This window comes from Eulemur rufifrons, chromosome 7 (genome assembly GCF_041146395.1).
Source record: "Eulemur rufifrons isolate Redbay chromosome 7, OSU_ERuf_1, whole genome shotgun sequence".
Taxonomy (NCBI): Eukaryota; Metazoa; Chordata; class Mammalia; order Primates; family Lemuridae; genus Eulemur; species Eulemur rufifrons.
This window is the reverse complement of record NC_090989.1, coordinates 279,230,716-279,257,526: the sequence shown is the minus strand read 5'-3', so window position 1 is coordinate 279,257,526 and position 26,811 is coordinate 279,230,716. Positions and strand designations below refer to the sequence as shown.

The 26,811-nt window shown below is 57.9% G+C and overlaps 1 protein-coding gene across 3 annotated transcripts in view; it reads left to right on the top strand.

Annotated features, from left to right (window-relative positions):
- Positions 1-1,457: 1,457 nt before the first annotated feature.
- The window catches only part of EEIG1 (estrogen-induced osteoclastogenesis regulator 1), a 34,474-nt gene continuing 9,120 nt past the window's right edge, over positions 1,458-26,811 (top strand). The window contains exons 1-3 of one of the 3 annotated variants that reach the window (XM_069476834.1): positions 1,458-2,332; positions 24,714-24,834; positions 25,057-25,086. In XM_069476834.1, the coding sequence (XP_069332935.1) occupies positions 2,187-2,332; positions 24,714-24,834; positions 25,057-25,086 (297 nt within the window). In that variant the 5' untranslated portion in view covers positions 1,458-2,186. Of the gene's footprint in view, positions 2,333-15,064; positions 15,594-24,713; positions 24,835-25,056; positions 25,087-26,811 lie in introns of those variants that run through there. The other 2 variants (XM_069476835.1, XM_069476836.1) reach the window with 2 other exon arrangements.

Sequence of the window (26,811 nt, the reverse complement as noted above, 5' to 3'; positions counted from 1 at the left end):
TCCTGCTGTCATCATCTCTTGCTTGGACCACCACGACAGGCCCCTCACCTGCCCCTCTCCTACCTTCTCCCCTCCTCATTACTTGCAGCCAGGGCAAGCTTCTTATGTCAAAAAGCAAATCCGACCAAGTCACTCTCCAGCTCAATGTGTCAGTGGTTTCCTCTTTACTCTGGTCTACAAGACTCTGCAAGATCCAGGCTTTCCAGCCCCACCTCTTGCTTCTCTTTCAAATCACCACAATGTAGCCAGTTGGCGGTGCCAGAAACTTTCTGTGGGCATCGTGCTCTCTAGCCACCAGGCCTCTGGCAGCTCCCTCTGCCTGGACCCTGCCTGACTCAGGGCATGCATCCTGTGGGTGGCTTGGGTCACCTTGTTTCAGAAGCCTCTGAGTCCCCTTCCTCTCACCCCTATGGCAAATGCCTCCTTTGAGCTCCCCCTGTCCCCTGTATGTCTCCTTTTATAGCTCCTACACACCAGGTTTGCCGCTGTGTGCCTGCCTGCTTCGCCACCTGGTCTTGAGCTTGGTGCGGTTGCAGAGGGCAAGCCCACCAGGTTCCCTGCTGGGTCCCAGCCTGGCTCAGAGCAGATTGCCCCTAAATAGTTGGATACTGGATGAATGAACTGCAATATGCCGAGGGGCCTGGGAGGTGTGAGGCTCCCGAAGTGGTCTCTGGGCCCACAGCAGTTAACCTAGTCATTGAGACTAACCTTAACTAGGCAAGAAACTAAACGACAACAAAAGGCTTAGATAACAGCTTGGAACAATACAAGCTGGGTCACAAGGCGTGTAATGAACTGGTCCAAGTCACCTCCTCGGCTAAGACTTCCAAGCACTCCTCAATGACTAGGAGAACTACAGATCTGGAGGCGAAAGACCTGCTTGGGTCTTGTCTCTGGCTGTCAGTTTTCTGAGAAATGGGACTCACTACCTTCCGGGCCTGATTTAATGTTTAACGAGCTCAAGTCTGGCGGGACCCTGGAAGGCCATTCCAGCCATAGTTTTCAAATTGTTTCTCCTCGTCATTGTTTCTTCTTTCCTTCTGCTCCCGCTCTCCTCTCTGCCCTGCCAGCCCCGGCTCCCCGCCCCGCGACCTCCCACTGCCTTCCCGGGGCCCCTCTCCCTTCCCCTCCGCTCCGCCCTACCCGAGGAGGCGGGCCTAGCCGCGCGGCGCACCAATCCGAGCGCCCTGAGCTGCCTCCACCTCCGCGAGTCCCGCCCCACGCCGCCGTCCGCCAATTGCGCTCCGCGCCCGCCCCGCCGGGTCGCCCAATCGCGGGAGGGCCGGGCCGCCGGCGCCCCGCCCCTGCCGCTCTCGGCGGCGGCTCCGCGGGCGGCCGCGCGGGGCCTCGGCATTCTCGGAGCGGCGCCGCGCAGCGTCGGGCTCAGGCGAGCGCGTCGGGGGCGCAGGCGAGGGCGCTGCTGCTCGCGGGGTGCTGGGTAGAGGCGGCGGGTGAGGCGGGCGCCACTGGCTGGGCCAGAGGGCTTCTCAGCTCCGCCGGGGCCCGCGGCGCGGGTCCCAGGACCGAGAAGGAGGCGGCGCCCCCGCTGCCCGGGGCCGGCCCGGTGCCCGCCCGGAGGAGGCCGGTGGCCGGACATTCCCGGCCCACGGTGTCCCGACGCAGCCCCCGAAGAGGCCCCCAGAGCTCCTGGCCGCCCCTGGGGTGCCCTCCGCCTCACCTGCGCGGGCCGCGGGGCACCCGTGCGGGGGCGTGTGCGCGGCGAGGGCGCCTCCCCCGGCCGCCAGCGGGGCGGGGGCGGGGCCGCCCGCCACCCTCAGTCTCACCGGTTCGCCCGCCGCGCCCGGCCGCGCGGTGTGAGCTCCCCGGGGACCGCGGCTCGGGATGCTGCCCGCCAGCGCGGCCGCTCGCGCGCAGCCCGCCGCCCTTGCCCTTGCCCCCCGGGCCATGCGCCTCTGTTTACATGCCGGTGAAGCCCCCGGCCGCTCCGAACCCCTCCGAGCCCCGACTCCCCGAGGGTGAAGCCGGCCGGCCCGCGAACTGGACTGGTCGCTCAGACCTGGGGCTCCGGACTCAGATACCCGCCCGCTCCGCCGCCTCCGCCACCATCTGGGCGGGATCCGGCTCTGGTGTTTTGAGGAGGGGGTGTGGTGTAGGGAAAGGAATCCTGGGGATTTCTGGCCCCCCTTTTTTTGGCCTTCGGGGCTTCAGACTCAGGGAACTCGCTCATGGCTTTCTTGATGAAGAAGAAGAAATTCAAATTCCAAACCACTTTCACCCTGGAGGAGCTGACTGCAGTCCCCTTTGTGAACGGGGTCCTCTTCTGCAAGGTCCGGCTGCTGGATGGCGGGGATTTTGTCAGCTTGTCGTCAAGGTAGGAGCTCGGGCAGTATCGCAGGAGAGGGGGATGATCAGCGAGATTTAGTCGCTTGGCAAGTGTGGAAGCACCCCTTGGGGCCAGGAGAATCCGGGGGATTATGTGTGTCTGGGGCAAGTTTGCACAAGGCAGGACCGGGCCTGAGGAAGGTGGCAGGGTGCCAGGCACCCGTCTGCAGGTGACCAGCTGAATACCTGGGGGTCTCCTCTTTCAGCAGCCGTCTTGGGGCCCTGCATGCTACCCGCAGTAGGCCCATTCTGCCCATTCTGCGGACTTGCACATAGAGCCTAGGGGGATTTGTGCTTTGGTCAAGGGGTGAGTAGGGGAGGGGTGTTCCAGGCCACCTTGCACTCTAGCTGGCCACTCGGGCTGTCACGATTTAGAGCCCAGACCTGCCACTGGTGCTCCGGTACTCCCTGGTGCTTGGGAAGGCTGGGTCCCAGGCATTCCCCAGTCTGGCTGGAGGGAGGTAGCTGGATTTTGGCTTTCCCAGCCCCCTCTGTGTGACTGTCCTCTTCTAGCTGGAGCTGGACTGCTTTGCATTGCAAATGCCCTTGTCCTGGAGGCTGCTGCCCTCTCTGAAAGAGGCTCCGTTGAGTTTGGTTTTGTGTTCATCCCCATGCTGGCAGATCCAGCTGCCCAGCTTATTGCTGAGTTCCCAGGCTGCCCCTCACTGACTGGGCCTGTCTGGAGAGAGCCCTGGCGTCCGACACATGGGGGTGGGAATTCTGGCTCTATTACTTGCTGGGCTTCTGTGTCCTCTTCTGGAAAACGGGCCTAATGCAGGTCTCTCTGTCAGAGTTGTGGAGAAGTTTCAAGTAGCTAGAATGCTGGCAAGGCCTGGGGCACCTTGCTTCCCTGACCTGCTCTGCCTTTCCTCCTCAGGCCTCCTTGTGGGCCCAGTTAGCCAGAGCTGCCTCACCGTTCTGCGTTGGGGTGTGTGTCACAGATGGACAAACTGAGGCCCAGAAAGAAGCGTCTTGCCAGGGACTTCGATGGAGGCAGTTAACTTAACTCGGCCAGTATGGAGACTTGTTGGATGAATCCAGAGGTCCAATGCTTTGCTGGGAGGAGGGGAAGGGAGGGAAGCCGCACAGCCTAACCCAGATTTAGGAATCTCCAGTGCGGACAGGGTGGGGTGCCTTTTCTGTGCACTGGCTCCCTGTTCTGCTGGGAGCTGCTTATCTGAGGAATTTGGACAAGGGCTGCCCCTTGTGGTGGGGATGGTGGGCCATCCTTGGTTGCCTGGGAAGCCTGTGATCCCATAGCCACCCACACAAAAACCTAAGGTTTCAGAGAGAGGGGGCTGTGCTCTGAGCTAGGGCCTGGAGTCGGCTGCTCACTAGCTGGGTGACATTGGGTGGGTTACCTAACCTCTCTGATCTCAAGAATCAGCTATAATTGGTGCCGTGCTCCATTTTACTAGCATCTCTCACTTAACCCTTTGACTATGTCATGGTGGTGGGGTGGCCCATAGGATTATTATCCCTACTTTACAGAGGTGGAAACAGGCTCAGAGAGGGAGTGATTTGCCTCATTTGATACAGTAGAGCCCAGATTCAAACTCAGGATGTGCTTTTTTTTTTTTGTTTTTTTTTTTAAATTGAGACCAGAGTCTCGGCTCTGTTGCCTGGGTTACAGCGCAGTGGTGTCATCCTAGCCCACTTCAAACTCTTCAACTTCAACTTCAAACTCTTGGGCTAGCAAGTTCAAACTCTTGGGCTCAAGGATCCTCCTGCCTCAGCCTCCAGAGAAACTGGGACTACTAGCACACGCCACCACATCTGGCTAATGTTTGTATTTTTTTGTAGAGACTGGGTTTCACTGTTGCCCAGGCTGGTCTCAAACTCCCGGCCTCAAGTGACCCTCCTGCCTAGTCCTCCTAAAGTGTTGGGATTATAGATGTGAGCCACTGTGCCTGGCTCAGGATGTGCTTTTAACAACTATCCCAGGCCGGGCGCGGTGGCTCACGCCTGTAATCCTAGCTCTCTGGGAGGCCGAGGTGGGCGGATCGTTTGAGCTCAGGAGTTCGAGACCAGCCTGAGCAAGAGCGAGACCCCATCTCTACTAAAAATAGAAAGAAATTATATGGACAGCTAAAAATATATATAGAAAAAATTAGCCGGGCATGGTGGTGCATGTCTGTAGTCCCAGCTACTCGGGAGGCTGAGACAGGAGGATCCCTTGAGCCCAGGAGTTTGAGGTTGCTGTGAGCTAGGCTGACGCCATGGCACTCACTCTAGCCTGGGCAACAGAGTGAGACTCTGTCTCAAAAAAAAAAAAAAAAAAACAACTATCCCGTTGTGCCTTTTCCTGAGCCTCTGTTTCCTCCTCTGTAGAATGGGGAAGTCATATCCACCTCTAGGGTTGCAAGGGGGATGGGATAATGTATGTACCAGGTCTGGCCCAGGCAAATTGCTACAGCAGTTATGGTTACTATGGGCAGAAATGCCCAGGCCCCTCCTGGGTCTTGTGTTGGACCAGGTTGAGTCAGCAGGGGGCCCACATGTGAGCTGGGAGTGAGGAACAGGGTCCTGGATCCCACCAAAGAATTGATATTGAGGCCTGGGCCGAGGTCTTGCCTGGCCTCCCAGGCCCTGGAGCCACTGTCACCACTGTACCTGTTGGCCTTTCCATTGTCCTAAATCTGCTCTGTCATCCAGGAAAGTCTGCAAAGTTCCAGGTCTTAGCCCATACTGGATTTCACCTCTTCCTTCCTGGTTTTCCCTTCTTCCTTCCTGGCAAGGGGACTCAGATTCCCTGAACCAAGCTGAGCCCAAACAGCCTTTCCCAGATCTCATCCTGGATGGAACCTGAGTGGGGCTGGGGAGGGAGGAACTGACATTGAGCCCCCCACCCCAACAAAGGTGGGCACTTACTAGGCACTGGGTACCTGTTTGCTGCTGTGCAGGTGTGGCTGGAGAGAATAGACAGTGACGTTGGAACTTGAAGCCAGCTTAGAGCTACTTTGGCTTTTGTTGGGCTTTTGCTCAGTAGATGGGGGTTTTGGGGTTTCTGGGTTCCTGCTGCCTCCACCTCCGCCCCACCCACTCTGGTCTGCAGCCTAGGAGCCCCACCTCACAGCCTGCCGCTCCAGACAGCCAAGGCCCCATTGTTTTCAAGTTGAGGTAGGGTCTGGGGGCATTGGACGTAGTTACACCCTGGACTCAGATCCAGTAGCTATCTCCCCCAACCCCAGGGACCCCTGAGATGGCCCAGAGTTCTGGGTGGCAGCATGGGCCCCACCCCTGCAGCACCCGCCCTCCTAGCTGGAATGTTTCCCTGTGTGTTGGGTGCCTTGGCAACACCTGGGTACACAGCTTGCTTGACCCAATTTGAGCAGGTAGAACAGGTGGTACGTTGGGCTGTTCCTTAGCCTCATCTTTCTGGGGCTTCCTTACGAATAGTAATCCTCGCCGAATAGTAATCCTCGCCGCTGCTGTGTTCTGAGTGGCCGTACTATGTGCCAGGCACCATGCTGAGTGTTTTGTGAATGGCATTTCCATTAATCCTCTTGGCTATCCGCAGAGGCATGTAGGCCAGAGAGGTGAAGCCACACACCAGAGGTCACCGGGTGGCAATTGGGAAGTTAAGGCTTTTGACATTATGGTTTTAAACCACCTTTGATTGTGCACTTCATGCCAGGGACTTGTTGAGCATCTAAATGTATGATCGTTAGAGTCCCTTCAACCACCCATCCATGGGCTGATGGTGATCCGCCACTCAAGATGAGGGACCGGGGTCAGGAGAGCAGAAGTGACTGGGCCCGTGCTGCTCAGCTAGGGAGTAGCAGAGATATGATTTGAATTTGGGCAAGTCCAGCTCCAAAGCCTGTCTTGCCTTGATGGCAGTGGGTTGGAAGCAGCCACAGAACCATGTGACACCCCCACACCTTTGAAGAAGGTTCCTGTCGGCATGTTGGGTGGGACAGGAAAGTCCAGAGCTGGATAATTTGGAGGCACTGTACTAGGCTTTGTGAGGTCCAAAGAAAAGGGTCCCCAGGGCCATAAGGTGAGATGGAGCTGAAGTCACTGCTGTGGATTTGGGGGTAGGCCTGGGCTGGCACTGGTGCATTGCAAGCATCGGCCAAGGTTCCTGCCCAGAGACCTCCCAGGTGGAAATATTCAAGTGGCACCTGAGAGGCTTTCCTGGGGGTCCTGGGAGGGATGCAGAGGTCCTAGTCAAGTTGGGGAACAGCCAGCTTGTCCAAGGCGGTCCTCCAGCAGGAAGAATCCCAAACATTCCGAGAGGTCTCTACTCCCAGCTGGCACCAGTCCTGTGGCCTGCCTCACACTCGTGGCTGGCAGTGCCAGGGGAAGGGAGCACAAGGGAGGCACTGACTTACCTCATAGCAAGTCCTCTCTGGAGGAGATGGGCAGAGAGCGTTTGCTCAGCCAGTGGATGGAGAAACTGGGGCCTGGGGCACAGAAGTGACTTCCCAGGGCCACTTCATAGGAGGAGCTAATGGCATAGCTAGGCAGACTCTGATCTGGCCCTGACCTCTGTCGCCTGTGCCTCAGTACCCTTCTTTGCATGAAGGATGCAGGCTGGGCCAGAAGGAGAGGATGTGTCCCCCTGGGGGCTCCTCCACTCCGGTGCAGGCTGTCCAAGAAGCAGACTGTGACTTGGAGAGGCCCCTCCCCTGGCCTTTCTTCTTTGGTAGACTGGAGTCCTCAGTTGGCTTTCAGTGGGATTTTTACTTTTTTTTGTTGGAAGAGCGTGTGGCTACTCACCACACAGGTGCTGTCTGCCTCTCACGGGCGGGCACAGCCTTGTGCCAACCGGGATGGGCAGCCTCAGGCCACGTGTGGGATTCCTTGAGCACGAAGAAGGCCTTGGGCAGGTTGGCTCTGCGACTGGAGGCCCTGTGCCAGGCCTGGTCCCCAGGGAGGCCAGGCTGCTGGGTCTTTCCTCACACTCCTTACACTTGGCCAGGGCCTCTGCTTCCCCAGTCCCTCACCCGTCCTCCTGGGAAAAGGCTGCACAATGCCACTTGAATCCGCCACCCTGTGAGGCCTGCTCTCAGGCACTGTGGAGCTCCAGGAGGGCAGGATGGCCGGAGGTAGACACACAGTTCTGTCTCTCGGGGGTATGTGGAGGTGCTGTGGGACGGACCCCCGAACTGGGTGGAGGACAGTGTACCTGGTGGGCACCATGGAAACTTCAGGGCCAGGCAGTTCTGGGCAGGTCCTCCTGGATCCCATTATACCCTGGCAGACCAGCTAGGGAGGCATTTCTGTTCAGGCATCCCCCACTGGCTCGACAGCTGTTGATTGAGTGCCCATCTCAGACTGGGCATGTTCTTGCCTTCCTGGAACTCACCATCTCAGGATAGGGAGGGCTTCCCTGAGGAAGTGACCCTTCCTGGGAGGAAGGCCAAGGGGGATTGGACTAGCAGAAGGTTGGGTCAGTAGAGTCCCCTGGCCAGGAGGCACTTGGTCCCAGTGGTCCCGGCGAGGGGCTGGTGTGGCTGGGTGTGGGGAGGAGCCAGGAGGAGAAGGAGAAAGTGAAGTGGTGGATGGCCAGCTGCTCTGTTCCTGGCTTGGGAGTCCTGTCGAGGGGCGGGGGAGTGACAGGCCTGGTTTGCCAACTAGGATTGATGGCTCTCGCTGCCTGGCGGAGAAGGTGCAAGGGAGCCTGACCCGAGCCAGTTGGAGTTGGCTGGTGGGCAGTGCTGGGCCCGCTTGGCTGGGCAGTGGCAGGCAGAGGAGTGGGCAGACAGGAGAGAGGGTTGGCAGGCAGAGTGGGCAGGTGGGTTTCGTCATCCCAAAGGTCTGGCATCATGCCTAGTACTTAGTAGGTGCCAGAAGATAGACATTCAGAAGGTGCACAGTGGCCAGATGTAGCCAGGGTTTGGTGACCCCTGGAGTGTTCCAGTAGTTTTTGATTGAGTAAAAATCCAGACTTTCCATTTCTTTTAAGTTGGAAGATCTGACAGCAGTGCTACGTGGCAGTGTTTGGCTCTAGGGCCGTGTAGCTGCCTCTTACGTGGGCTGCCTGCTCGAGACTCCTCCCCGACCCCACTGCATGCCCTGGATCCCTGGCGTGGCTGCCTTCCGTTTCCTCAGGCCAGCCTGGTCCCCAGGGCACCTGGAGAAGGCCTTCCGTGTGCAGGTGGGGGGCACAAGGAGGCCGGGTGGCCTGTGGAGAGAAGCCCCAGCAGGAGAAGCAGGCAGGGCCATGCTGGGAGGCCTCAGAGGCCAGCCTGGGCAGCAAGGCCGTGGCACCAGGCCAGCTGCTGGCTCCCTGCCACGTCAGATTGTGCTTCTGGTGGCCGTGGTGAGGCCTGAAGCTGCCCAGCGTGTGCCTGGCCTTGGTGTCTGCTCTTTGGACCTGGCTTTTGCTCTTAGCTAGTCACACCGTTGGCAGGTGCCACCCTGGCAGCCCCTGCCTGCCAGCCTGGCAGCGGCTCTGACGTGCGGTGATCTGGCTCCACAGGGCCAGCCTGTTCCCCGAGGCCTGTTCCTCGCTTCAGGCTCTGTCCTGGCAGGTGCTCTGGCCAGGGGTTCTTGGCGGCAGCCACGCCATGTGCCTGTGGGCCCTGCTTGCCCGGGGGTGGCTGGGAGGCCATGTGTGTCTTTGAACCTTGCTTGTTCAGTACCTGGGAGTCCTGACTCGCATGTGGGAGGCCCTGTTGGGCACTGGGATGGCCACCATTGTGTCTGCTAAGGGACCTCAGGGGCTGAGGACTTGGTGTGTGAAGACTGGTGATGGCCGTGTGGTGACCTTGCAGTCGCTCGCCTGTGGCTGGGGATGGGCAGTATTACCTGAGACAACCAGTTTAGAGTCATCCTTCTCACCAAGGGAGCCACAGTAAGTTTAAGGAGGGGAGAGGCACCAAATGTGCTTAGAAAGAGACCTGGATCTAATGTAGGGTGGGGAGGGTGGTGTAACTCTTCATTATCCACTTGCCTGGCAAGCGCTTTAGATGTGGGGACACAGGACTTGCCCCAGGGCTCCAGGTGTGCCCTGTGACCTGTCAGCCTCCCCCACCCCCAGCCTGCTGGCTCCCTGCAAGGTCAGACTGCTGTTGATGGCTCTGTAAGGCCTGAAGCTGCCCTGCCTATGCCTGGCCGTGGTGTCTGCAGAGGGCTGTGGTGGCAAACCCTTGGTTTTCACTCTGAGTCTCTTTTGGCACCCGGGGTTTGGAAAAGCTCTCACATGCAGGCCAGGAGCTGCCCACACCTCGACCCTGCCCAATCTCAACTGGGAGCCGCCAGCCCGCAGCCCCTCCAGCCAACTTGTTTTGGTGGTTGGGAGGAAGAGCTGACAGAGGGCTTTCTGCCTACTTGGTTTCTGTCCTGCCCTTCCCCTGCCCCCAGGTCTGGGGGAGATGGTCCCGTCCTGTCTCTGCCACTTGTTGCCTTTAGCAAGTGACTTCCCTGAGTCTCTGACCCTCCCTGTGAATCGGGGCTGCTGGTGCCTGCCTCGTGGTGTTCTTGGGAGGACATGGTGAGATGATGCCTCTCAGACGTCTAGCTCGGCTCTTGGCACACACGGTAGACACATTGTATCTGCTACAGTCTATCCTTCTGTCCCCTGGCTGAGTCATGACTGTGAGCTGAATGGTGCATCTAAGTTGCCCCTCCATAGCAGCTGGCATTGGTGCTCCCTGTGGGCCAGGACTGATGGGGTGCTGCTGGGACCTCTCTGCTCTCTGCAGGCATGGGAGCAGGTGAGAGCGCACCTTGTATCTGAGCTCAGGATCTCCAATGGGGTCTGCGTGCTTTCTTGTCCCTGTTGGCTTGAACCTGCCCTGCATGGGGGTGCTTGGCTATGAGCCAGTGAGAGCCAGAGTGCTCCTGCGCTGGGGAGGCTTCTGCCAAGGAAGGGGCCCTCTCCACGGCCAGCTCTGGGACCCACTTTGGCATGCAGAAGACCGCTGTCCTCAGAGGTGGAGGGCACTGGCTGGCAGGTTGCTGGTAGGTAGGGGCACAGGTGAGAGAGCCAGGGGCCCCTCCTGGCCTCATGTCAGCTTCTACCGCTCCTTGCCCTTCTGGTTTCTGTGCCTTTGTTCCTGCAGTTTCCTTTTCCTCAAGCTCCCTCCCCCACTTCTTGACTTGCTGAACTGCTGCTCAGCCCAAGAGCCACCTCCTCCAGGAAGTATTCCCTGGCCTCTTTTGGCCTCATACACCCTGTGTGGACCTTTATCTCAGGGCCCTGCAATCCCTGACCATGTCTAGCTCTTTCCTCAGACTGTGGGCCCTTTGTGGCCTCTGTTACATCATTGCATCTTAGTCCTGGGGCTTCCTGTGGTGGGTTGGTGCTGCCCTGGGGCTGGAACTTTTTACCCGGGCTCTGAACCTATGTGAGTCTTGGCACTGGACCTCGAGGCAGCCACCACCAGCTGCTGGACCGGGCCCTGACCTCTCGTACCCGAGGTATCAGTCTGTGTCAGGAGCCGCCCTCACCCGCACACCAGGCAGCTGGGCTCCGCCACGGGCTCAGAGGCTGCAATTGACAGGCAGCTGGGGGCACAGATGGCTTGGGTTGGGTGGACCCCTGCGGAGAGTATGGGTGCTCATAGTAGGGTGGGGAGGAAGGGGAGGGGGCTGGGGCCTGACTCTGTGCTCTGTAGTTGGACCTTGGCAGCTGCTTAATTGTTCCATGACCATGAAGGGCCTTGGCCTCTCAGCCTCAGCTTCCTCCTCCGTCAAATGGAGGCGCTCACACGGGCGCAGAAGGGCTACCTGAGATTAGAGCTCCCTGCTTAGCACAGGGCCAGGCATCTGGCAGCTAAAAACAGACTCAACCCGCCGAGAGAGGAGGTGCATAGCCTAGTGCTTGGGGAGGGTGGAAGTCTGGGTTCTCTTCGCATGCAAGGTGCCCTCACCTCCCACCACTTCCTCTTTGCGCGGCCGGACGCTCTGCAGACGTGGGGACAGCACACCTGCGGTCCCCGGCTCCTGCTTGTCTCCTCCCCCTTGTTGCTCCATGACAGTTTCCTGGGCATCTTCTGTGTGTGGGGCCCAGGCTGGGCCCTGGGGATGCAGCCCCCACCCCCCGAATGGCCCTCCCCAGTGGGGGAGGCACAGGAATCCAATCAGTGCTGTGGTCACAGGCCCTGAGGAGGTGATGCTGGGTTCAGTTCCAGGGGAGGAGTAGGGTTAGCGGGTGGCGGGTAGGAGAAGAGCAGCCCGGGGTGGAGGGATGGCAAGATCGAGTTCTAAGCAGGGAAGAGCCCTTGGAGTCGGGAGGAGGGCAGGGGGTGGGAGCCACAGCAGGGTGTGACTCCAAGTCATATTTGTATTTTAGAACCTCAGGGGCGGCAGTGTGGTTAACTGGGGCTCCAGGTTGCAGAAGGGCAGGTGACGGTCAGCTGAGAAGGGCGGCTTTCCACCCTGTCATCACGGAATGATTCAAAACAAAACTCGAGGCGTACTATGCGGTGGTGAGTGAACAGGCTGCTGCTCTCAAGGACCAGCCTCACAAGCATGACGCTGAGCAAAGCAAGTCAGAGCCGGGAGTGTATGATGCCATTTATATAAAGTTCAAGAACATCCTGATACAAGTCAGGGTGAGGGTCACGTCTGGAAGGGGTTTCTGGGGGCCTGTAAGGTTCTGCTTCTTGGGGCTGTTCTCATGGGTTTGTTCTCTCTAGCATCTGTGAGCTCTGCATGTCTCTGTGCCAGAAACAAGCCTTGCGATGCCCCACACCTTTGGGCAGTGCTGAGCGGACGCCAAAGTCCTCTAGACAAAAATGAGCCACCTTTTTGTGTGCCTGGAAGAGGTCCTTGGATCTTTTCCTGGATCTTTTTGGTGGGGCAGCCTGAACCATCTGACCTGATAAGCATCGCTCTTGTTTACAAGGCAGTAACTCATCTTGGCAGCTGCGGCAGTCTTCTCTGGCTACGGGTTTTCCTTCTGCCTCTGGCAACCCCCAGCAGGGCCTGCTAGACCGTGGGCTTGGCAGTTCAGAGGGAGGGAGGGGCTCCTGTGCCGCCAGACGACTGGATCTCTCTGATCCTTGCTTGCTTTGTCTGTGAAATGGAATAATGCCTGTTACACACCTGTCCTGGCCCATGGCATGGAGCACAGCTCCGTAAAGGCTGGCAGTGGTTGGCATTAATCCAGGGCCGTTATTGGAAAGGACCCTGGGGTGGGAGCAGAGAGGAAAGGTCCATGTTCCTCCTTTTCTCTTTCTCTTCTGTCTTCCTGTGGTTCACCCATTTAGGAGACATTTGTGTTAGAACCAGGCCACTGCCCTGATCAAGACAATTGTGGTCCCTGCCTGGGGCCCATGAGCCAGGGGAGACTGTTAGGCACGTCCATCCCTCAGAGAAGTGCTGAGCACAGCAGGGGAGGGGAGGCGTCACCACCCCTCCTACTGTGGCCCTGAACCCTTTCTTTGTGGATGAGCCTTTGACAGACCACGCTCTCCCCGAGTGCCCAGAGAAGGCCTGACCCTGAGCTGCAGCAGCTCCTAGAGGCTTTGTGTTGCATGTTACAGCTGGCCCATCTTAGATGCAAAGAAGACCAAGGACCAGGCTCCTTTGGATGTATCCTCAGTATTCCATACAGGCCTGACTCGTAGTAAGTGCTCAGTAAGTTTGTGTGGAGTGAGTGAATGACAGGCAGGGATTGGCCCAAGGTTGGTCTGTGAGTCTGCAGAGATTCAGGTGTCTGGGAAGGAGGTGGAGACCAGTGAGTCAGGGCCTTGTGGTCCTTCCTGACCCCGAGCCCTTGGTCCTGTGGTCCTGTGGAATCTTGGGGAGCTGCTGAAGATGGCTGGAAAAACAGGTCTGAATCTGTGCTGGGCTGGGAGGAAAAGTGGCTCTGGCCGAGCAGTTCCTCATTATCACCTGGTCACCTCAAAAGTCCAGGGAGCCACAAGTAATGGGAATGCCTGGGTGACAGATCCAGCAGTGGCAATGACCCCTGACCCTAGCTGGGCAGCCCCTTTCCTGGAGGTGGTATAAGAGGCTTAGGGGCAGCCCTTGTGGGTGTGTAGGCACTCATTCAGTCATCAGATGCTTATTGAGCACCTGCTGTGTGCCAGGTGCTCTCCTTGGGACAGGGAATGCAGCAGTGAGTGAAACAGAGGCCTTGCCTCCAGCAGCTCCATACCCTGTGAGACAGGAGCCTAAGACCTGGGCCCGCCAGAGGAAGCCCACAGCGTGTAGGGTGCCCTCGGGATAGGCTTGGATGGAGCTAGGGGTTCAGAGGACAGGCATCCCTGTGAGTCAAGCCTAGCCATTCCAGGAGCCGGTCCCCAGGGATGTGGATCCCCCTCCCCTCTCTTCCCTTTCTTCTCGGGTGAATCAGACACCATCTAGGTGTGAGTCAGCTAGGAGTGGCCCCAGGCATGCCTGAACCACCTGCCAAGCCGGGGTGTCCCAGTGAGGTTCAAGGCCTGGGGAAATGTCCTGATCCATGGGCCTGGGACAGAGAAGTGGGCGGGGGGCTGGGTCAGGGGCTTTGCCTGCCTGGCTTCCTGCTGGACCATCTGCCTAAGAGGGGAACTCAGGGTCCCTCTCTGCAGTTACTTCTGGAGGCCTAGTCCCTGCTACATTCAGCATGGGTTCCCCATGTATGTGCCAGGCCTTGTAGCAACCCAGTGAGACAGGGACAGGGTGGTGACTGAGGCCTAGAGAGGTCAAGTGTCCAGAGTGGCAGAGCCTGGCCTTGAGTGCTGGTCTCTCTGCTTCCCCATGCTCACAGGTGGGCCTGCTGGGAGTCTGGTGGGTACAGGAAGGGAAGTCCCCTGAGTAGAGCCAGCCCCACAGCTCTGTGTTTGTCATGGGTCCTCAGTGGGGAAGTTGCTGCCACAGCCTGGCGTGATGCCCACTGTGTCTTCTGGGTTTTTTTCTTTTTTGAGACAGAGTCTCACTATGTTGCCCAGGATAGAGTGCCATGGGGCCAGCCTCACTCACAGCAACCTCAAACTCCTGGGCTCAAGCAATCCTCCTGCCGCAGCCTCCCGAGTAGCTGGGACTACAGGCATGCTCCACCAAGCCCGGCTAATTTTTTCTATATATATTTTTAGCTGTCCATATAATTTCTTTTTATTTTTAATAGAGACGGGGTCTTGCTCTTGCTCAGGCTGGTCTCGAACTCCTGAGCTCAAACGATCCACCCGCCTCGGCCTCCCAGAGTGCTAGGATTACAGGTGTGAGCCGCGGCGCCCGGCCCCACTGTGTCTTCTTGCTTTGTATTTCTGGGGCCTCTGGCTTGGCCCAGCCCTGGCATGGGAGCCCAGCTTGTGGCTCTGGGGTCAGATCACAATCCTCTCCAGGCCAGGAGACCATGGACAGGTGACTTCTCTGCTCTGGTCCTCAGTTTCCTTGCCTGTGACAAGCGAGATGGGGATGATGGTCCCTGTTTCCTAGGGCTGGGCTGCGGACATGGGAGGTCCAGCAGGAGAGCTCTTGGCTCAGTGCCTGACATGCAGCAGGTGTTCAGGAGGCGGGGAGCTGACATTAGGAGTTTTTGCCGGGCCTGTTTGCTAGGGAGCATTTTCCCACTTCTCCTCCTGACCCTGGATTGACCTAACTTGGTCCCCGACACCAGCAGATCTTGATGGGTTTGGCCCAGAGCCACACCCACTGACTCCACACTTTGACCAAATTTGACCATCCTTCCCTTGGCAGAAGCCTGGACTCAAAGCTGCCTCTTCCCTGGTACCGAGACTGGCAGTGAAGGGTCAGCCCACAAAGCTCAGGGTCCCAGGTCGCCTCACACTTATGCCACGAACCCCTGAGCGTGGCTGGGCTGTCTTGGCAGATTTCGCAGGGGTCCTGCAGGGTCAGGAGGTGGGGGTGGGTTCCTACGGGGGGCCTGGGAGTGCAGACCACCCCTCATCTCCTGTGTGACCTGCAGCAAGTGCCTGGACTTCCCTGAGCATCCGTTTCCTGATCTGTGACATAAAGGAATGAAGTTAATGCTTGAGAAGCCCCTGGCACATGGGAGGGTACCTGGGAAACAGGAGCCAGGCTGGACTGCACTGGGTGGTGGGGGCACCTTTGCTCAGGTGTGAGGGATTGGACCAGCACTTGGTCAAAGCCAGCAGTTTACTTTGGACCCCATCAGTCACCTGCTCTCCACTTGTGCTATAAGGGCAAGAGAGAGTGGCCACTGGCATCAGCTGGGAATCACATTCACAGGTGTTTGCCTGGGCAACCTGACTCTGGGTGCAGAATGCGGAGCAGGGCAGCCACGTGCCTCTGTCCGTAAAACAGGGTGTCTGCACCTGCCTGTGGGGTTTTTGAAGATCATTCTCACGGATACTTGGCTGGTGAGTGGCAAGATTCCGACCCAGGTATGTCTGACTCCAGAAGCCCTGCTCCTAAACCCTGACACTTGCCCAGCAAGCCTGAGTGACCCAGCCAGTCCCCCACTGCTTTTCCATCTTGGAGTTTCCGGAGCCCCAGTGGGCTGTCCGCTCTGCTTGTTTGGGTCACTTGCTGACACCAGCCTCCACTCCCAGCCCACCCACCAATCCCTGAGCCCCTCGTAGGGCTCCCTTCGGCAGGGGAGCAAAGAAGGCATCTTAGGGCTGATGGGTGGCTACTCTGAGCACTCCAGTGCCGGGCAGTGTGGCTTGGCTTCTAGGAACTTCTTGCTGCCTCATCGTGGGAGGAGGGGCTGGCCATGTCAGAACTGTGAGCTGCTTCCCCTGCACACAGCCCTGAACCCCTGGCAGGAGCCAGGCGCTGCTGGACTGCCACGTTGGCTCTTCACCCCACAGCCCCTGGACGGACGCCGTGGCTGCTCCCCTGGGTGGGCCCCTCCCCAGGCGGCTGTACTCTCGTCTCTTCGGGGAAGCACAGGCAGATGTTGTCGATTTAAATTGTTTCCTTATTAGACTCTCTCTCTCCAGCCTGGGCTGGGTTTCATCAGCTGGGAGCCTTGATTGCATCACTGCAGCGCCAGCTCCTCCAGGAACCAGGCCAAGGACTGTTGGAGTGGGCGTGGCTGAGGAGGGGCAGGCAGGACGGCAGGGGGAGGGACCTACGAGGTGGAGTCTTGCTCTGGTCACCTCTTGTTTTAGGGGCTGAGTGGGAGGCATCAGGGTGCCAGCCCCCTCAGGCACCCAGGAACATATAGCGAGGGCTGGGAGGTCCCTGGGGTCCCACACAGTTCTCACGGCTACGTTGACTCTTAGCTGGGTGCCCAGCTCCCTACGTCAGAATCTCCTGGGTGCTTGTTTAAATGTCTTTCCAAGGCCTGCAGTAGTGGTTCTCAACCACTGGTTCTCAACCACTGGTTCTCAACCAGGGGTGATTGGGAGACATTTTGGGTTGTCACACCTAGGGGCGTGCTACTGGCAGGATGCTGCTAACCCCCACAGAGAGAAACCCTGTCCTGCAGAGTCCGTCGTCCTGGCGGGCCTGCTGGGAATCTTTGCTTGCATCTGGGAAGCCCTGTCCTGCTGGGCCTCACAGCCCTCTCTTGGCTGTGAGATCGAGCACCTGTTCCTAGCCAGGCTGGGGCTCCATGCTGGTGATGAGACACGTATCCATGAGCACATGCAACTGGGAAGGTGCAGTGCTGAGGGTGGGCGTGGGGTCATGCTGGAGCCCTGTCATGGGGGCTGGGCTGCCCCAGTAATACCCAGGATTCCCTTTTCCTGACTTTCTGCCCCTGTGACAGTTGGCCGCCAGCCAGGCCATACACCTTTGCTCTGACTCCAGGGAGAGGCCCAATTGGGCCCATTTGGTTCTGGTCAGTAGGGACCCTGTGGGCCTGGCAGCCTGTGGCCGGGAGGTGGCTTCCATGGCACTGACTGCTTGCCACCCGAGTAATGGAAACCGGGGACACCAAGGCTCTGGGATCTTGTTGTTGCACTTAGCCGGGCAGTGATGCTCGCCATGCCTGGGCCAGGTACTGGGGATGTGGCAGCAAGCTGGGCACGGGGCAACAGAGCTCAGACTCTGGGGCAGCTCCTGCTGGACGGTGGCTCATTTTGGCCTGGCCTGCCACCCTTCACAGGCTCTGAGGCCTCTTCAGTAGCCTTCAGCTGCTGGGAGCCTGGGGGGCAGTGTCCCTTCCTCCAGCGTGTCCATCTGCCTTCCTGCTTTTGAGGGGAGCAGACATAGGGAGGGGGTGAAGGTGTGGGCTTGGTGTCATGACCCCTTGGGACGGCATCCAGCTCTGTTGTTCTGTGACTTTGGACCTGTCCTGCCCCTCTCTGGACCTCAGTTTCTTTTTCTATAAAATGGGAATGATAATGGCACACACCTCTTAGGACTATAGTAGAATTCAGTTGGTCATGCATATAAAACATGTGTCCTGCAAAACAAGCTCGAAGAACAGGAACTGTTTTTAATAGGAGGTATTGATTAATTAAAGATGTACTGCGGGGGCCAGGGACGGGTTCAAGAGCAGGCCCTGGAGGAGGACACAGAGAAAGAAGGTCCTGCTTTATGCTAGCTCTGTCCTGGGCTCTGGGGAGGCAGTAGTGATTCAGACAGAGATGTGGTCCCCATCTGCATGGGGCTCCGAGGGTGAGACATGGTGGGGCACATGCTAGGCAGATGTGGCCACACGGATGCAGTGTTGACAGAGTTCTTTGCATCCCTCCTCCAGCTGAGCAGTGGAGAAAGGAGCGGTGGCACCACATAGCCACGGTGACAGCCCTGTGTGATGGGGAGATCAGTCTTTGTAGAAGAATTTGAGACTTACTGAGATGAGGCTTCCTGGTCACTTGAGTGGCCTCTTCGTCAGCCTGATCCTGCCCTCCGTCTTCTCTTGGCTCTTCCTGGGAGCCACCTCCTAGCTTCTGGGTCTCCCCTGTGCTGTTCCCACTACCTGGGACATCCTTCTCCCTGAATCTTCACCTAGCAAGCCTCAGCCTGCAGGTCCCAGCCCTGACGTCACTGTCTGGGGAGCCTTCTCTGACTCCGGCCCCCAGACCCCAGGTCAGGCCCCTTCTACTTCCACGGAGACTGGCAGCGATTGTCGGTCGTTTCCTGTGTCATGTCTGTCTCCGCCACTCCACTAGGGGCTGCCCCACGCCTGAGCCGGCGCCCACAGTAAGTCTTTGTGGAGGCTTCACGGAAGCTCTGGTCAGGATTTGGGACATAGGTCCCTGTGTCTCCCACACTACAAGGTGCGGCTGCCAGGACGGGGCCAGAGGTCACTGGGCTGGCTGGTCTCCCCGGGGCAGGAGAGCTCCAGGGGAGTTCTGCCCGGCGGAGGACACGAGCATGTTGGGGGTGCTCTGCTCTATTTCAGGACAGCCCAGAAATAGCTGAATTCTGCCACTGTGCTGGCCACAGCGGCTGTGGTAGGTGGAGGGCTCACCCTGCCTTGCTGAGATTTGCACGTCTAATTGTATATCTTAAAGCTAAAAACGAAACCCGTCCCTGTAATTACCTGTCCTTGGCAGTGGGGAGCCGAGAAGCACGCCCTGAAAGCCCGGGCTGGGGAGGGCTGGCCGTCGTCGGCTCTTTGCTGCGGGGCGCCCAGTCTCGCCAGCAGGTCCTGCGCACCGCACAGGCTGGCCCTATTTGTCAGTGCCTTGAGAGGCGAGTGTGGTCCAGGCCTTGAGCCAGGCAGCTGGGGGTTCAAGTCCCTCTTGCTTGTGACCAGCCCTCCTATCCCTTTTCTCATTTTCAGTTTCAATTTCAATTATGGAAACAACTCTTAGACAGAAAAGAAGAAAGTGGCCCTGGTGACCCCTCTCCTGCCTCAGACCTGCTCTGCGCCCCTCCCCTTCCGACCATCATCCATCCCCTCACGCCAGTGTGAATGAGCCACTTGGCCATGCATCCTGGAGTCTGGGGTTCTGGGCCCCCTGGGTTAAAGCCGTCTCCTTCTCTGGGCCTTGGTTTTGTCATCGTTAAGTTCCAATTTGAGCCATGTTAGCCAGGCAAGCTGGGGGATGCACAGTCTTACATTTTCTTAATAAACATTTAGCATTTTTCTTCATAGCTGCTCATCTGTCTTAGTTTTTTCACCCTTTCCCGCTTTCTGAGGCGGGCGGCTCACTGTGCCTCTGGTCACTGCAGCCACACGCTCGGCTCTCCGGAGCCTCAGACACTCGTCTGGGTGCTGCCGTGCTGGGCTGGGCTCTGCTGTTCCTGGGGGACGTTCCGAAGGGTGGCTCTTCGGCCTCGGACCACGTTGCAATCTCCAAGACTCCAGAGGAGTTAATTCCCTCTGCTCGGCATGCTTTAAAAAAAAAGTTTCAACTGATACTTTCAGTTCACAAAGAAAAAAAAGACATGGTCCCCCCATCCTCATCCTTTCTCTCTGTCCTTCCCTACTTTTAATCTCTAGACACTCCAGTGGCCAGAGATGGCCTTCATTTGTGATGTCACTCAGGTACCTCCGATTTTCTCTGTGCATATGAACATTTATATAACTTACTTTCTAAAAAATAAAATGGGGGAATGGGATCGTACTGTAGCTTCCCTTCTGCATATTGCTTCTCCTGTGGGTCGATGGGTCTTTCCCTGTCAGTGAGCACAGACTGCCCTCCCCCCCGTCCCTTCTTCTGGCAGTTGTCTGCTTGGTGCCATTTGAGCCGTCCTCTCATGCACATTTGGGTTCTTCCTGTTTTTCCCCAACTGTAATCGCTGCTGCCGTGGCCGCCTGTGCACACGTGAATGCCTGTGGTTGCCGGCATCTCCACGGGGCCCCTTTGTGAGCTTGGGGCCAAGACTCCCTCTCCTGTCTCCCTGCGTACCATGTGCCATGCTGGCTCCTTGCTCCTCCTTACACATGTCAGGTGTGTTCCCACCCCAGGGCCTTTGCACATGCTGTTCCTCAAGCATGGCTTGCTCTTCCCTCAGGTGTCTGTGGGGCTCACTCTCTCCCTCCTTCAGCTCTTCGCTCAGGTGTCACCTTCTCATTAAGACCTTCCCTGGCCATCTTTCCCTCATGCCCCCTCACCTGGGCATTGCCTACCCCCTTCCCCAGTTCCTTTTTCTCCATGGCACCTACGACCTCCTGGCATGCACTTGCCTGGTTTTGCCTGTCTCCTAACCCAGAGTGTAAGCCCCTTGCAGGGGACGGTTTCTGTCCACTTCGTTTGCTGCTTATGTCCCTAGGGCCTTCGGCAATGCCTGGCAGGCGGTGGGTGCTTAATGAAAGGTTTCTGAGTGAATCAAGTCCCTGAGATTTCCTCACACCTGGCCTGGCCAGCTCCAGCCTGGGGCTCCTGCTGTCTGCTTTGCACCCTCCCCCCTGCCCCGGCCCTGAGTCTGTGTGCATCTCCCCTCGTTGTCCCTGGGACCCCTGCCACCCACCTGAGGTACACAGCCGCTTTCTACCAGAGGAGCCCTGGGTCTGGTGGGAGGCTTGTGGGCCCTGAGGTGGCTGCAAGCTGTGACCTGGGTGTGGGACATGGGCTGTGGCCACGGGACGGCCTAGAGTCAACACTGGCTCTGCTGCCAGCAGCTCTGTGACTCTGGGGGAGCTACACGGCCTTTCTGAGCCTCACTTTCCTCATATGTAGAGTGGGCCACAGTGACTGACAGCCACCTTGCTGTGTTGAGTTCCAGGTGGGACACAGTAGGCCCTCGGGAAGTAGCCACTGCTGCGGTGTTTATTTCACCCTTGCTGTGACCTCCTAGGCTGGGCCGGCAAGGCTGCTAGCTTCTTCCCGAGGGTGTGGTGGCATCGAACAGGTGATTGTTAGAGCCCTGTGGAGACAGGGCTGCCGGCAACGATCCTGGGATCCGTCCCAGGCTCGCCTTCCCGAGGGAGAGAACGTGCCGTTACCTGAGCCTGAGGGGGCTCCACGTGGCTTTCTCTGGCCTCAGGCTTTCGGCATTCCCACGGCAGACTCTGAACGGGGAAGGGCAGAAACCCGCAATTCACCATCAGCTTTTGTTCCCAGATACTAATCCCAATTCCTGAGTATTTCAACAAACCCAGAACAGCAAGCTTCCTCCTTAGGTCTCCAGCAGCTGCCCCCAGCTCCTAGCTAGGGTGGGGGTCTGAGGGTCCACATGGGAGCCGTGGCGGCTCCCAGCTACCCTGCTCTCAAGCTTGGCCCCTGGCTGCCTGGGAAGTGTCTGTTCTTGCCCTTCTACCCACCTCCCCGATGGGTGCTCTTAGCCTCTGCCTAAGCCACAGTCCACGGGGGCCAGATGGAGCTGCTGTCAGAGTAGCTGCAAAGTCTTCACTGCGCCCTGGGGCCAGGGCCCGGCAGGCCCTCACCCCTGCTCCCCCACCTTTATCTGCTCTGCTCTCCCCTCAACTCCTTTTCAGCCACCGGCCTCCCTGCTGTGTTTCCATTTGCTGAGCATGAGCTTGCCCCTACCACAGGGTCTTTGCACTCCTCTGGATGGCTCTTTCCCCCACTGTTGCTCAGCTCCAGTCCTCACTTCCTTCCGAGCCTTGCTCAGATGTCACTGCCATGAGGGCCATCCCTAAGCACCTGTCTGAAGTAGCACTCCGCCTTCTCATCTCTACTCCCACCCGCCTTTCCTGCTGTGTTCTCCATTTTCTGTTTATATGACCTACCAGGTATTTGGTTTTTGGTAACAGTTTTATTGAGATATAATTCACATACCATACAATTCACCCATTTAAAGTATACAATTCAGTGGTTTTTAGTACCTTCACAGAGTTGTACAACCATCACCACAACCAATTTTAGGACATTTTCATCACCACAGAAAGAAACCCCATGCCCATTAGCAGTTATTCCCATCAACTTCCCCGTCCCCTGGCCACCAGTGTACTTTCTGTCTCTGTGGGTTCGCCTATTCTGGGCATTTCATATAAATGCAGTCCTCTCTGGCTGGCTGCTTTCACTTAGCATAATTTTTCAAGATTAATCCACGGTGTAGCATGTATAAGCATTTCTTTTTATTGCCCAGTAACACTCCACTGTATGGCTAGACCACATTTTATTTGTCCGTTCACCAGTTCTCTAGCCCTGACCTTTCCGCTTGTCCCCATCTTGGACTGCGGGGGGTTGCTGGAGCTCAGCCTCCTGACAGGGTGGCAGCATTCTGGTGGCTGAGTTCCCTCCATCCCCAGCCTCTTCGTCAGATGAGGCACATCTCACAGAGACGCCAGGCCCCTAGCGGGGCTCCCCTCACTGCACACTCCCAGGTGCCCGAGAGGGAGGGTGCTGTGCCCAGTGAGGGTGAGGGCTGCAGCCCAGGTCTGCCTGACCCAAGTGCTGTTGCCCCTTGTCACAGCCTTGGCAGGAGCACGGGATATCCCTTGGTCACGTCCTCAAAGCCTTGTGGAGCCAGGCGTGGTTGCCTGGAGGGGGCTTCTCACAGAAGGTGAGGCTGGGGGGGCTTTCATTGGCCGAGGAAATGGGACTCCCTTCTTGTTCATGCTGTTCCCTCTCCCTGGAACTGCCTCCCCAGCCTGGCTCCTCCCCACTTGTCATTTGGGCCTGAGCTTGAATGTCACCTCCCTGCAGCGGTCACCCTCCCTGACTCACCCCTTCCCCTGCCCCGTCCAGGTGACACTGAGTGAGTCATCACTGGGTGGAGGTAGTCCGCGGCAGTGGCTCACCGCCCAGCGCCTGCTTGGCACTCAGAGACCTGGGCAGGGCCTCGGGTGCCTGGCAGGCACTGCTGGCCCCACCAGCGCCACGAGTTCCACCTGCCAGGCCTCCCCAGGCTCCACAGCCTGTGAGCCGAGGTGATGGCTGAGGAGCCGTGACTCCGAAGTCGGACAGTCCTGGATTCAAATCCCGTTTTGCCAATCACTAGGGATGTGAGCTTGGGTGGGTGTGGAGTGGCTTCCTCTTAGTGCCCTCAGCCCTAGAAGGGGGCGCAGAGAGCCCATCTTGCACGGCTGCTGTGAGAAGCAAACGCCGATGCTCAGGAGATGCTTGACTGCCACCCTTTCTGACCCTCCACCCTTGGGCCACCCAGGGTGTGAAGAGGTCACTTCCTAAGCTGTCCACTTGGCCTTTCCGGTTAGGTGGGACGAGCTGGAGATAACGTCTCTCACAACCTCCCCTCCCTTCCTTAGCACCGGTTCTGCCAGGCGAGCCGTGGGGGGACTGTGGGGGGACGGGAGCTGCAGGGATGCAGAGCTCTTCTGTGCCACGCGTTGCTGCCACCCCCAGATCCTGCCAAGGCCTCTGCAGCAGCTGGAGAGGCTTGGCTGAGCCGCTCCCACCTGCTCCCACTCACCCCAGGGCACAAAGCACCGCCCCATTAAAGGGGTGCTGAATTCCTCAGCGTGGTCATGGCTCCCAGCCCCAGGAGGAACTTGCGGGTCGGGGCTGGAAGGCCAGACGGCCAGTTAGTGTCAGGGAAGCTGAGGGCCCTGGTTGCTGTCTGCACGGAGCCAGGCTGCTTGGGTTCAACCCCTGTCCTCTTCCTGGTGATGGGCCTTGGCGAGGGTCTTCACCCCCAGCGCTCCTGGTTTCTTTGAGTGTGGAACTGGGCTGAGATGGCAGCTGTCCCGGACGGTGTTTGCAAGGGTTTGGCACGAGCGCCTGTCCCTAGCACTGGGAGCAGGCTCTGGGGACGGCTGGCTTTTGTGAAGTTCTTTGAGCAGTGCCGGCACACAGGAGGTGTTGTGTGCATGTTAGCCATGGTGGTAACTGTTGTCATTGTTACTAGTGGTGAAGAAGGGGGCCCTGGAGTCAGGAGGAACTGGGCTTAGAGTCCAGCACAGCTGTTTCCCCGCTGGCTGATGCTGGGCAGTTTGCCTCAATCTCTTCACCTGTGAAATGGGTTGAGCGTGGTCCCGCCTGGGAAGACTGTTGTGAGGGTCACCTGAGGTGGTTGGCAGGAGCATGGCTGAGGGAGGTAGTGGCAGCGGAAGGAGCCGCCCATGGTCACGGGCCAGGGTGGAGGGGGCAGCGCTGGGAGCAGAGGGCAGCTCAGCAGTTTATTAGCTCCCTGGGGAAGCCGGCCTCACCCTGGCCTTGTGTTTTGCATATTTTTTGTGACAGAGTCTCACTCTATTGCTCGGGCTAGAGTGCCGTGGCATCAGCCTAGCTCACAGCAACCTCAAACTCCTGGGCTCAAGCAATCCTCCTGCCTCAGCCTCCCGAGTAGCTGGGACTACAGGCATGCGCCACCATGCCCGGCTAATTTTTTCTATATATTTTTAGTTGTCCAGCTAATTTCTTTCTGTTTTTTTAGTAGAGACGGAGTCTCACTCTTGCTCAGGCTGGTCTCGAACTCCGGAGCTCAAACGATCCACCCGCCTGGGCCTCCCAGAGTGCTAGGATTACAGGCGTGAGCCACCGCTCCTGGCTGTATTTTGCATTTTTTATTACATGTTTTTTTGTTGTTGTTTTTACAATTACACAAGTCCATTCTTGTGAAAATACAGTTACTTTGTGACACAAAGTGAGAAGTGAGAGCTCCCCTCCTCCTCACTCCCGCCAGCAGTGGCACTCTGGCAGCACTGTCTCCCTGTCCCAGGTACCTTATGGGGTCCCCCGGCAGTGATCTGTGCTCTGTACTTGCGCTCACCTCTCCCCTCTGGCCCGCAGGGAGGAGGTGCAGGAGAACTGCGTGCGGTGGCGGAAGAGGTTCACCTTTGTGTGTAAGATGAGCGCCAACCCTGCCACAGGCCTGCTGGACCCCTGCGTCTTCCGCGTGTCTGTGCGTAAGGTGAGGCCTGCCCAGGGTGAGGGTGGGCTTGGGGCCACTGCCTCCGGGGCTTTAGGCCCCTCCCCTGAATTGTCCCCCCTGACCAAGGAATAGCGGGGGGTGGGGGGGGAGTTGCTCTGCCCCTTTTCTGTCCCTGCCTCAAATTTGGGGAGATTTGGGGAGACACATGAGGTCCCCAGGACTCCCTAGTCACCCTGCTGCTATATCTCCTTCCCTGTGCAGGAGCTGAAAGGCGGGAAGGCTTATTCCAAGGTAAGAGGGGCTGTGTGAAGGGGCGGTGGGATGGGATGGGGCAGCGTGGGATGAGCATGGGGGAAGCTTCCAGAAAGACTAACAGCCCCGTCTCTGCTGCAAACAGGAGACAGCCCTGCATGAGATGTATTTTTTTGGAAATATGTTTATTGATGAGTCTTTGCAGTCCACATAAAGGTAGCACATGCTCGTTGGAACACAAATGGTACAAAAGTTCATAGAGTGAAGGGGCTAGTTTCTGTCCCCTTCCTCTCCCCAGGACCCCACCATTGGGATATGTTAGGATCTTTCCAGACCTTTTAAGAAAAAAAAAAATTATGAAATTACCATACCTGCAGAGCAGTGAATTAAAAATATATGCATGTAGTTTAGAGAAATGTAAAATGAGCAGCCTTTATGTGTATTTCTGTACACGCAAACAATAGGATTTTTAAAATACACAAGTATACAGATTTGCAGCTTGGTTTTTTACTTAGCCAGTACATCATGGGCATCTTTTTGTGTTATCACCAATTTCCATGTGCTTTCTAATGGCAGCAACATCCCATTGCATGGCTGATGACGGTGACTCAGCCAGTCCCCACTGTGGGACATCTGTGTTGTTGCCAGGGTTTCACTGCACCCACAGACAGTCCAGCCCTACGTAGTAAAATCTTTTCTACTGGGTAATGAGAGAAGACAGCTCTGGCTTTGAACCAGCCTGCTCTGCCCTCAACCCCTCATCTCTGTGGGGAACCCTGGGCCTCCCCACTTCCCCTCTTGGCTGCTGGGAGGCTAGCCCCATGGCAGGAGCGGGGAGTGGGCTCCCTCCGACGGGGGGACGGGAGGGGAAGTGCTGTTGTCTCACCTCTCACCCTGCGTGGAAGGCCTGTGGGAGGCGCTGCACAGGGCGTGGCCCTTCCCGCTGGTAGAGCTCAGGAACTCGGTGGCTGGGCTGTGCACTCTGCCCTGGCCCCCGGTGTGACATCCCTTTCCAGAAGCAGAGGGCAGGGTGGTTAGAACCGGGCTTGGAGGGTGGTGAAATGGAAATTTCTCCTCCTGTTGATTCACGTGGGTGAGGACAGCCACCCAAGCAGGAAAGAAAGAACCGGGGAACAGCTGAGAGCATCTTATCTCCACCAGCAAACGCTTATGGGGCACTAGCACCCGTCAGATGCTGCCAGGCCCCTTCCCGTCTGCTCTGTAATTGAACTCCTGCTGCCGGCTTTACTCCCATCGGACAGAGGAGGAGACCAAGGCCCAGAGAAGTGCTGGGACATGGCGCTGATCTGGCCTAGTTTCAGTCCTATCTGTCGGGTTAGCTGCGTGGCCCTGGGCAAGCCTCCTCCCCTCCCTGAACTTAGTTTCCTCGTCTGTAAAACGGTCTGAGTCAGTGGCAGAGCTGGGACCTGAACTCAGTTCCCGGATTCTGGACCGTGTGCCCCTAAACACAGCAGTAGAGACTTGTACACAGCAGGCCTTGAAAAACATCCCTGATTGGTTTGGTTTTCCCCAACGTCCCCAAGCCTGGCACCACCTCACCTCGACTTCAGTTTCCCCTCCAGGTCTGGCAGACTTGGCTGCCATCTCAGGGCCTTCCTAGCTCCTGCCTGCTTGCACTTTGTCCCACTTCCCTCGCCACCCCTCGCGCCTCTCCTGGACTCGGCATCAGAGGACGCCCCCTCCAGCCCGTCACTCTGGCCTCCACCAGGGGGACTTCCCTGGGGTCCGTGCCCCTCCCCGCAT